This window comes from Lemur catta, chromosome 10, assembly GCF_020740605.2.
Source record: "Lemur catta isolate mLemCat1 chromosome 10, mLemCat1.pri, whole genome shotgun sequence".
NCBI lineage: Eukaryota > Metazoa > Chordata > Mammalia > Primates > Lemuridae > Lemur > Lemur catta.
In genome coordinates this window covers 49,243,788-49,256,250 of record NC_059137.1, presented here as the reverse complement: position 1 = coordinate 49,256,250, position 12,463 = coordinate 49,243,788, and the positions used below count along the sequence as shown (strand labels likewise).

The 12,463-nt window shown below is 35.7% G+C and overlaps 1 protein-coding gene across 1 annotated transcript in view; it reads left to right on the top strand.

The window, feature by feature from the left end:
• The window catches only part of ADAMTSL1 (ADAMTS like 1), a 366,380-nt gene that overhangs the window by 156,082 nt on the left and 197,835 nt on the right, over positions 1–12,463 (top strand). Inside the window, exons 8-9 of the mRNA XM_045563528.1 lie at positions 4,800–4,911; positions 8,435–8,573. Coding sequence (XP_045419484.1) covers positions 4,800–4,911; positions 8,435–8,573 — 251 coding nt within the window. The remainder of the gene's footprint in view (positions 1–4,799; positions 4,912–8,434; positions 8,574–12,463) is intronic.

The window sequence follows — 12,463 nt, the reverse complement described above, 5'->3', positions numbered from 1 at the left end:
CTTGGCTCGGCCCTGGTCATTTGTTTCCTGCCCTCCTTCTGAGCACTGGCACAGTCCTTCCAGCAGACTCAAGTCTGCTCTGCCCCTCAGCATCTCCTTCCTGATAGATCTTTTCCACCCTCTTTGTTCCTTAGCCAACAGTACACCTGTTGTGGCCAGAGAGGCATCTTTGATCTACTGCCCTACTCAAGGGTTGTGGGCAGCTTTAACCATAACCAACTTCTCTCATGCAACCCTGGACTAAGGGCCTGTGGGATGAACTGCAGTGTCTGCCAATATTGTGGTCTGGGGCTCTAGAAGGTCTAGAATATTATGTAAGAAGTGTAAGGTAAAGTTCGGTACTAATAATTTTGTATCATTTTTATTTAATAATCTCTAATCTTAGCATTTCCACCTGATAAAAGTATGAGGTATTTCAAATAGTGGGATGATTAAAGCTATGTTTCATTCCAATAAGTAGTAGCATTTTTTGCAAGCCCTTTCCACTATGCTATCCTGCCTAAAGAGATAGCCTTCAAACGAAGGCGGAAAGTGCTCTTGGGTGGAAGTTGTTTTGTAATAATACTGGGAGTTTTTTTTTCGTGAATTTTATTATTAGGTGGAGTGATCAGTAACATCTTCAAGAAAACTGGTAGATGTATGTAAAAAGATGGCAACTTGTCTAAGAATTTATCACAAATAATAGTTTTTATTTCCAAAAGTACTTGAAAGGACCTTGATCAGTGTGTAAGTCAATTGTTTGTTCATTCATGCATTTATTTATTTAGCAATTATTTGGATACCTACTATGTGCCAAACATTGTAGATGACACTGAAGAAGGAGGGATGAGCAAGATAAATGGTACTCTCCTCCATGGAGTTTACAGAGTATAGAGGAGAAAGGCAATAAAATAGCAATTATATAAAAATTAAGTATTTATAGACACATAAATTCTGTAAGCAAGATTTTATTATCGTTACATATCTTTGAAAGCCCAAAGAAAAGCAATTACAAATATTTTTACAGCAATTCTTGAGGATACAGTGTTACTGTCGACTGCCAGAACAGCCCAAAATTGAGTATAGTAGATTGAAGCATTTAATAAACAGATTTACCACTTTTCCGTTTTATTCTCTCCCTAGCAGGCATACTGTGTATTTCCACTATTTCCAGGTTTTCTCAAGTCATGATGTCCTTGACACCATGAGAGCAGAGTGAGCAAGTCAGATGACACTGTGGGTCCCAGCTCAGAGGCTCACAGCAGCAGGTCACCATGGCTCCCTTTGCCAGCCTGTCCTCCTCTGAGCAGTGACTGAAGTACAGCCAAGGCGAGTTGGGGGAGCCCTGCCTGCCAGCCCCCTGCTGGCTCGTCTGGGGCAAAAGTTTCCACATCAGGGAAAGAAAGAAGCTTAGTTGGGGAACATCCCAGAGCTCACAAATTACCCTTTTGCCAACTGAGAAGAAAAAGGTGCTTTCACAGTACTTTATGTGGGAGAGCCTTTGTGTACTTGCTGATGTCTTCTTGTGTTTAGAATTTCTCCTTTGATTTTACATGGGCTTAAAGTTCAACCACAACCCCACACACGCATTTGCACTGCCCTCCAGCTCTGCACGGCAGTGCAATCAATTGCTGTGGAGAGGGACGGTTTTTGTCTTCTCATTTGCTTTGAGTGTGAGAAGTTGTTATGTTGAATTAAAAACACTGAAACATTGTAATTACAGGGAGAAGAGCTTGGTTCAGAACATCCTTTTTTCTTATTAACATAAGGAGGTCAAAATTACATAAGCCAGATGTGTTTAGTTTCCTACACCAACATTCTAATGTGTCAAACTGAAGCTTTCAGCATACTCTTGAGAACTAGAACCTGATGTACCAGGATTTAGAGTTTATGAAGCTACAGTGCTAATGATAACAAGGCGTAGAGCACACAGGAATTAAGAAAACCAGAGAAAAAGACCATGGCAGGCTCATCTCCATAAGCAGGTTAGGCCACCAAAATTAGACATCGGATTAGTCTCATTTTTTTTATTTCAAGCATTTTTTCTACTGTAATATGAAAATTTTTAAGATACTGAGAAGATAAGTAGAAGGACACAGCAAAAGATAAATGCATATATAGTCACAACACTACTGTGGAGATTGCTTGGAACCATGAAAAGAACAACAGCTTTAGAGCTAGCCAGACCTGAATTCAGATCCTGCTCTGCTATGCCTTAGCTGTGTAGCCTTGAGTGAGTCACTTAACCTCTCTGAGCCTCATTTTTCTCATTGTAATATAAATGTGGGATATAATACAGAGCAGTTTTAAGATTACATTACATATGATTAAAATGTACCCTGCACATGATAGGAATGTAGTAAGTGCTGGTTGCTGGGGTAGCTGTTGCTGTCATTGTTAAAGCTAGAGTGTGACTATACAAAAGGGAAAAGCAGGAATGTTATCAGTGTGGGAGAAACCAAGCCAGATTATGTGGCCAGAGATTTTGATACCCCCTGATTGGTTTCATCTATTTGAAATAAGTCACTATTCATTTCTCATCTGTTTTCAAATGGAACCATGCAGCCTCCTAATTTATAGTCATTATGCATAGTTTTTATTGAACTCATTAAGAGCAATAGTCTTTCTAAGCTGCTTGTTTACTTTTCTTCCACATGGTGTTTACTAACCCTTCCTCTTAACACCAAAACTCCTTTTAGTCATTCATTCCTTCCTTCCTCTTAGGGCATGAGGTGCTTTTATTGGTAACTTCTACAGAGCTAGCAAAAAGGACCTGCTCCACCCTTCTGCCTTTTTAACCAGATCAAAAAGCAAGCTCAGGCACTGTATGAATATTCTAGAACAAGTATTCTCCAAGTATTGTGATGTTATATCCTTCTCGCTTTGGCCATAAGAACCTATAATTTTTTCCCTCACTTTCCCAGGACTCCGTTCAGTTTCTAGCTTTCCAAAATGAACCCCTGCAAAAAATATCCATCTCTCTGGGTCTAAATAAATGCTCTGTTTTTAAAATTTTTTCATTGAGCTTGTATTCAAATGATAGCCCTCTTCTAATAGCTTTCCAGTGTGATAACCACACATCCCAAGAGAGTTAGAGGCTTTTGTGAGCTTAAAAAAAAAAAAAAAGAAAAGAAAAGCTTTTCAAAGAATGTGATTAATACTACATCCCAAAGCAAGCAATTAGGTACCCTTGTATCTGACACATAGGACTGAGAGATATTAATCTATAGGCAATGCTCCTCTTTTGTGAAAGGCACTGTATTGCTTCAGCTGTTTTTGTTTTAAAGTAGGGAATTGTACCACTGTTTATTCTAATTAGAAAAGACCCAAATGCTCCATAGGTCAGAATCCCAGGGTAATATGAGATGTTCTGTGGGTTTTCTCTCTTTCTTCTTTCTCCTTTGCGCCTATCCCAGACTCTCTGAAGGGCATTTCCATATTCTCATCTAAACTCCAAAAATCTATCAATATTTCTTGTCACTGTTTTTCCAGTATTCTTATTTTCTCCTACATCCTAGATGTTTAATCTACTTATTAAATTCAGTAGCAGAGAACTAGGACTATCTTTAAAATAATCTGAAGGCTAAATGCAACAATTTACCCTAGATAAAGGGAATTTAGGATAATGGTAAGACTTAAAAACACTTAACAAAGAGTTAGTCCATGTGATTCAGTTGGATTGATAACTTCTCTAATTGTTGTAATGTAGTTAGGGTAAGAAATGATCCTCTCAATTGTCCTTGGAACCTCCTTTAATATTAATATAATGAGTAGTCTGAGCCTTGCCCAGCAGTCTAAGTGTTGTATGACACATCATCCTGCCTTCATGAAATTAACTGTTCATGTTAGGTAATTTTTCCTTCTTTTTCAGTTTGAGTAGGTTTTCTCAACCTTGTTCTTTTAAGAACCATTAAGGAATTATTGTCTCACATTCCCCCTTTTAAAAAAGGGGGGAGGGGAGAGTCATCATTTCCATAAGCACTAGTTTTATTTGAAAGTAATTGCATTTATAATATAAGTTTGTGTTTCAAAGTTTGGTTCTTGGACCATTCACATTTGAATTGCCTAGTTCTTTGGGCACAGGCCCAGGAATCTGCATTTTAGAAAGTTTCCAATTGGTAACTTTACACATTAAAATATATAAGTCACTAATTTGACAGAAAGACCCATGTATATTTCTGAGAGGAAAGATCTACTTAATTCTTGGACTCTTTGTTTTTCGTTTATGTTTTTGTTTTCTTTCTTTCTTTTTTTTCTATTTCAGCTTATTATGGGGGTACAAAAGTTCAGGTTATATATATTGCCCATGCCCCGCCCATGCCCCCAACTCTGAGCTTCCAGCGTGTCCATTCCCCAGACGGTGCACATCGCACCCATGTTTTCTTAACAAAAGACATTGGTTTCATTTTCTGCAGTATTATAGCATTTATAATTTTCTTAGAACAAATTGTTTATTTCCGAACCTACATTTAAGAAGCCACATAATTTTATCTGTTATACCAGAGAGGTTGGAAATAAAGACGGGAAAGGGAATATTGACTTAGGATAAGATAGATGGTAGTCGAATCGCAAGTTGAGACATTGCTATCCCTTGTTCTGTGGTAACAGAACTGAGAAGGTGGGGATAGCAATGGCCACACAAGGACCATTTGCTGGTTAAATGGTGAGATGAGTGATACTGTCTGTGCCACCTCTCCCCTGATGCAGTCCATCACACAGCCTGAGACCGTCAGTGCTACCACACATACTGGTCCACAGCTGCAAGGGACCAAAAGCATGGCCCTGTCACACTACGTCTACTTTCCTCTTGTCTCCTGCAGATCCGTAACTCGGGGCCCACTGACAGTACAGTCCAGTTCATCTTCTATCAGCCCATCATCCACCGATGGAGGGAGACGGATTTCTTTCCCTGCTCAGCAACCTGTGGAGGAGGTAACGGTGTTCACTTAGTCTAGAAATTGTCGGCTTCTGCAAGGAAGGACTTGGCTATTGTAAGAGCAGAGTAACCTCAGCATGGAAGAAATTGAGTGGTGTGGCGGATCAGACCCTTTCTTCCGAATGGAGCTGAATCCTAAAGCAGATGCCTCAATGGAGATGCCCCGTGAACACTTTCTGTCTGTAGAGTCACTTTAAAGGGAACAGTCTTTACTTCTTTCCTTAATTTTGTGGGAGTCCAGGACTAGAAATATCCTAATTTGGCAATAGTTTGGTCCTGAGGCAGACACTTCATTCATTTGAGTATAAACCACTCTTCTGGCTGAAGTAAGGACATTTATTTAGGAATCAAGTGAAGAGTGTTTGTCAGACTTACTAAACTAGAGAAAATAATTTATTGCCAGAAAAAAAAAATCACTGCACTGTTGACTTAGGCTCAGTTATTTTTCAGCTCCACCCCATCATCCATGCATTAAGAGGAATGCCATTTGCTTTTTTAATTCATTAAAATGCATCTCTCCTGAAAAGTCACAGAATAAATTCCTGTCTCTGCTCCATCGCATCTGTAACGTGGACAGTATTTTGTGTCACATGAAAAGCTTTTCTTTTCCCCTGTTTGCTGCTCTTCATAATTACAGTGATTACATAATAATTGTTTTGAATTATTTCCCAATAATTTATTTAGACATTTCCCAGATCATTTAGTTCATTTTAAATTTTCTACTATTATAATGTAATGGATAACTTAATACCTAAGTATTTTTCTCCTTTCAAATTATTTCCTTGGGATAATACTCAGGAATGAGGTTACTAGATCAAGGAATTTCAGAATTTTTGTGGCTTTTGGCATATATGACCAAATTCTTTCCAGAGGGATAACAAGCCATGTGTGAATATTTTAGATTCATTGCCAACTGAGCCAATACTTGTGGATTATCATTTTTTAAAGTTTTTCTAATTTAATGGGTATAAAAATATATGTATATTCTTTTGAAAATTAGCACATCAGGTAAATTCTGGCTAAAGCTTTGTGGAAGCCAGTTAATTAGCTGACTTTAAATAGCTGATCCACATAGATATCACTAGATTAATTTGACAAGAGGTAAAAGGATAGTACCTCAAAATGAAGACAAATGATCACCCGTTAATTTTGGTAAAACAGATTATATGATGTAATTCATCTTGATCTATGTTGTCTCTATCTACATAATGTGAACAAACCACTGAAAATGTGGTTCTATAGAGCAGTGTTATATTTTAGCTTAAAAGTAGTCAAAATTCCATTAAGTGCTTTGCACGGTTGTTAAATAACTATTAATTCAACATTTTAAGCATTTCGATAGAATGTTTCTAGTTGCTCTATTTGTCCTGAATAGAAAATTGCTTTGTTTAAAATAAATCATCAATTACTTTGATGTTTAATGGGAATATATTATTTTGATATACCTATTAATGACTAACATAGGAAACAGTTTCAAAGAAATTTAAAGAAATAATTTTTTCTGTTTAAGAAATGAAAACCATGCTTTGTGAGAAATAGCAATTTAATTATATGCACACTAAGTAAGTTTCACATAGAGCTGCTGTTATAATCTCAGTAACCTTGACAATAACTTACTATATAATAAGGCAATTAATATTAGATTCATATATATCCAACTCCTTTGGGCCTCATTTTCCTCACATCTAAGTGAAGAAGTAGGACTATCAGTGGTTTTCAGGTATTTCCAGGTTATCAAAACTTTCTTCAAAGGAAATCTTACCAGGAAGCTCAGATAGGAGGAAGACTGCTCTGAGTGAAGGTGTGAGGGATGTTGAGACCAGCCTTCTTCCCACTTCACGGCCCAGACTGAAATTTCCTGAAGAAATAATCTCTAAGTCCCCTTCTATGTTTCTGGTTCCAGATTCAATGGGTTGGCCATTTGCTAAATGTAAAAAATTGCTACTCTAAATACCTTGTGAAACTTTAGAAAACATGATTATATGACCATTTTGGTCATTTACTCCATTTTGGTTCTAACCTTTCATTTCATATACTCTATAATAGCTTCAAAGCAACAGGTTTAGGCTGACAAATTTAATTTCAGATATACAATTTACTTGTGTGCCCACATTTTACTACTAATACATGATAAATTTTTTCTTTATATAGAAATTATTACATGGATAATTATAAAATGATTAGCTCTTCATAAAATTAGCTGCTTTAGAGCACAATATAATTGAAAAATAAAGGTACACTCACTTATCTAAAATATCAATTTGCTACTTGATTTTTTAATAAAACAAACATTAGATGGAACATGTGTTCTCACCCTCTGCTTTTATTACTTTCCATGCTTTTCATCTTTACAGTAGAATTTTAAAAGGTCTTTTTTTAGGTCTTTAATGAACAATTAATTTTTGTGGGTGGTCTGAGAACACAGCCTCAAGCCAGGAAATCTGGTTTATAAGCCTCCTTCTGATTTCCCAAAATCTTTTGCAAGTCCCTTAAAAATGTAAATCTTGCTTCCTATTTAGCAATAATAGCACTCAACCACCTGCCAGAGATAACATATTTAGGGGGTTGGTTAGGGTAAGAATGATACAAACAGCCTAATGTTTTTAAATTCTCAATGTGCATTTATTTTCTACCCCAAGAATCTAAGTCTTGATCACCTCCCCACCAGAAACCCACAGGACAATAAAAAAGGCAGGTAGCAAAGATAAAACACATGAATAGAATTAAATATTACTCAGCAAGTCTTTTTTTTTTTTAAGAGGCTTCTCTAAAGTAAACAGTAGAAATTTGTGGAGGAGGCTAAGAAATATTGGCTAGAGACTTAATTTAAAGAGAAATGAGAAAAGATTTTACATAAAGCAAAAATTGAACAATAAGTAGGGTGGTCATTTTTTTTTTTAATTCTGCGGGGAAACAGCATTCGTGGTGGCTACTGTTGGGATCTCAATTGTCCATTTACTCAGCTCAACCCACTCAAGTTGAATTTAGGCAATAGTAATATTTCCAGGCAGCTGGCAGGACCTGGTCTTGTGCTATACTCCATTGGCCCCCATCGTCCAAGGGGGAGGTTGGGATTTATTTAATTTATTTATTGGAGAGTTTATTCTCCCTGGTGCCCCAGGTGCTAAGGAGGCAATGTCATGTCTTTGCATAAGACAGTTGGTAAATAAATACTGATAGTCTTTTTTGGATACAGAATTCTGTGTTATATTTTTAAATTATACTAAAAAAATAAAAAGCATAGTGCTTACCACAGAGTCCTATAATCTAGCTATGCCCTTGTGAAGTTCAAGCCCTATAATATAATTTAATTATTAAAACTTGAGTGGATTACTTGAGAAAAACACAGTATTTGAGGTCTGCAAAAATTAATGAGCCTTCCAATTATGCGTCTTTTTTCCTGGAAATGACTGGGGCATTGGGGAATAATTTCCATTAATGTGAGCTGGCCAAAAAGCATGAAGGAATTATTATATTGGCATGTGCGTTTAAACTTGCCTGGATGGTTTGATACTACAGGTTACCAGCTGACATCAGCTGAGTGTTACGATCTCCGGAGCAACCGCGTGGTTGCCGATCAATACTGTCACTATTACCCAGAGAACATCAAACCCAAACCCAAGCTTCAGGAGTGCAACTTGGATCCTTGTCCAGCCAGGTCAGTCAAATTTACTAGTTCGCTTATAAACATAAATCAAGTTCCACATACACTTCTTAAATTAAAATGAAATATTTTAATTAAAAATAAAATGAAATGAAACATAAATAAGCGTTGCTGTCCGGTGTCCATTCCTAATCATGTGAGATTAATACCCGGGCTCCTTGCTCTTGCTGCTGTGTGGCGCAATCTCAGGGTCTACGGGCTTTCCTTTTGAAAAGCAGCCAGTGATGTACTCTTCACAGTCACTTTCTCTTCTCATTTCTTTTCATTCTGTTTCCTTGTTGCTGCCCTTAACAAGCCCAGACCAGTGAACTACTCGATATTCTTAACCAGTGTGCTGGCACATCGTTCTCACATTCTTTCCAGGTTTTCTCTGTCCCTGATCAGGGACATATGATCAGAGCAGACCATATTTCAGGGCCACAGCTGATGCATTCTAGCCTGTAGGTGGTCCACACTGATTAGAGTCAAAACTAGCATTAGAATAGTTTTGCTGCTTTGAACAAACAGCCTCTGCTAAAGAGAAAGCAGGACTTATATCCAGCAGTCAGATTTTTTAAAAGATGTTTTTAAATAGGAGCTTAATCAGACACTTGACACTTTCATTCACGATGGCTTGCTCTTTGGAGACCGTAATTAGCCCTCACATTATTTGCAGGATCAAGAATTCACCTGACAAATGAAATATCCTCAGATGATGAGTAGTCATGGAAGTGCAGGTCAAGAACCTTTTCATGGGTGTAACGTTTGCTTTTGCAGTTGCAACACTTACTGGTGATTCTTTTCAGTAACTTAGCTTACTCATTCTCAATTTATAGAGAGGATGTAAGAAAATTCTTCCCCTGGAAAAGTAATTATGAGCACCAAAAGGTAATCCTTGGATTTCTGAGAAACACTTCAATGTTATTTTTTTAAATCATAGTTTACTAATTTATATATACATACACATATAAAGAAAGCTTCGAATAGTTAAAATACTATATGGGCAATGTTGATGCAAATTATTATACTTTGGGATTATAAGCAATGCAATTTTAGTTTTTGTTTTCTATTAACTTTTTAAACTTTATGTTCTTGCACTCTTTCTACCTTATGTTTATGAATTCTAAATTCTACATGTGATATGAAATTGCTATTATTAATTAACTCATAGGAGCCATATTACCTACCTCATAAAAGAAAACTAAGAATAACAAGTTTTCATTAAAGAAACAAAAGAATAGATATTTCATAACTGTAAAATTTAGGTCAAGTTTAATTAGCTTCATATTATACCAGAAAATTATATATTAAAAATTCAATATGATATTAAAACTGAATAAGATATTAAATTTTTGCTTGGATTACTTTATTATGGACATGTTAAAGGTTTGATTTATTTTTAGCCAAGATAATTATAACCCATGCAATTCAATTTTATTTAAAATTATTCTACTTACACATTTTTATGCATACCTGCAACAGGAAGACCAGTGTGCAAAAAGCCTAGTTATCCCAATTCAGGCAGGTCAACTCAGCTATAGAGAGGCTTTGAAAGTCTTTTACACATTTCCATCAAATTTATACATGTATTTCTAGGAGAAATGAAGGATTCACTTCCCACACCTTCATAAAGCTTTTCCCCACTAGAAAAAAAACTCCAAAGAAGTGATGGCCATAGAAGACAGTTATGAAATAAAAGTGTTTTGTTAACAATTTGAAGAAAATATTTATAATCAGAAAAATTTACTCATTCTTTCTAGCCTCTGATTTTTACCCACTTTTCTCTGTTGGAATAACATTTTTGGCCTATTTCTTATTATCCAAAGCAAAAGGCCATTCTATATTGAGAGAAGTCTGCCTGTGCAATTTATGCCTGTTCTATGTCCTATGTTATTTTAAAACATCTAATACAGCACATGAATAAATGTTGGGACAGGTGGCTATTAGAAAAAAAGAAAAATGAGAAAAGGAAAACGAAAAAATAATTTAGAGACAAATGTCAGGAAGCTGCTTTTTTGTTGAAGAAGTGATTAGACAAAGCTATAAAAATTAAGACTTACCACTAACAGAAGTTTGAAGGAAAGCTGCTTTAGAAAACGTAGTTATACTTTAGTAAGATTAATGTATTTCAGGAATTGCCATGAAATTCATTGAACTCTTTTGTATACCTGGGATCAAAGCAACCCTTCTGAATTTTAAGAGAAAATGAGATGTGAGAGTCTGCAAAAAAGTAGATAGAGGAGTTTCTATAAAATAGGTCTGTTCTCCCATCAGTCACAGCAGAATCAAACCCTCGAGAAACTATTTTTTTACTACAGGTTTAATGGTCTAATAGTAAAATCAAGAGTGAACAATGACATTAAACTAACACTTTTATGTCCAAAATTAGAGACTCCCAAAAGGGAAAACATAGAAGTTCTTAGTACAAAGCCACACATTTTTGAATTTAAAAATAAATTTATTATATCTAGCCATTGAGATGTTTACACATTTGTCTTGAATCACACTAGGATCTTTGGCCTATTATAGTATTTAATAGCAAAATCCCATTTAAACAGCCAAGTTTATTCCCTATCAAGATTGGTAAGTATTACTGACAACAAAAATGGCACTAAGTAATTTAGTCTGTAACCTTAGGTTTATTACTTTACCCTTCAGGGCCTGAGTTTTCTCACCCACAAAATGGGGGTGAGAGGGTTGTTTGTTGCATTAAATCAGTGGTTTTTAAATTGCACCCACAGAACTTGTTCCACAGAGTTCCTTTATTAAATTTTGTTTTATGTAGTTTAAAATGTTTTTAAATAACTCACAAAAAATATTCAAAACATGTTAAACGATGAATTTCAACTGATTTGAACTAAGTTAAATCGTAAAAACTGTTATAACAATTGTAAACATGCCATATTACCAAAGTAAATACTCTTTGCCCTTATCATTAAGTTCTTCAATTGTGTCTGTTTAATTGAAAAAATACATATCCTAAGATTGCAAGGGGAGCTGTAAAAATGGTTTCGATTAGCAACTAGTTTTGTGGTAGTAAGAATTTTCTCATCACTATACATCTAAAACCAAACAAAGCAGAAATAAACTGGGTGTGACCACCAGTAGCCATACTCCCTGATGTCCACTTTTTGTGTTTACCAAAATAGCTTCCCTGTTCTCATTATATTGCTTTATAGTAAGTAAAAGTTATACATTTGAACTAATCAACTAAAATAAATATCAGTGTCAGGTGTATATATTTTGGTCTTATACACAATATAAGGCCTTTCAGTGACCAAACTGTTTCTACATCAGTGCTTGTAATTGTGTCCATGGCCCCTTCCAACTTCAAATATCAGTCAGGATTATAAATATCAGTCATTATTTTAGTTTTAGGAAGTTTACAACAGCCTCCTATTTACATGAACAACTTCTAGGAGTTGTCTGACATCAATAGAGACGTGAAATAGGCACAGGAAACTGGTAGCATGGAGGGTCTCAGGAATATCTCACTCCTTACTATTGGTCCATTTTTTTGATTCTTGTTCTATCTTCCTTTTGTTCCCACCATTTTCTTTCTTTGCTTTCTATCTCTTTTTTTTGTTGCTGTTCCTCCTCCTGTTTTTTCTTTCATTGTTTCCCTTTTTCACACTCAACAATGACATCCACGGTCTTCCATAGAGGCAGATTACTAGGTTCTTGAGGTTAAAGAGATTGTTGACATCTAGCCCATTCTTTTCAAAATTTTTATGTTTTTATGGCTTTTTCCTGATTCTAAATGCTAACTTAGAAATGTTGATAAATTAAAAGGCTATAATGGACATAATAAAATTCACTAATAATCACTAATACCCACCAATAACCACTGTTAATACTTTTGCTGTATTTCTTTCCTGTCTTGTCTATAGCTCATAACATAGTTG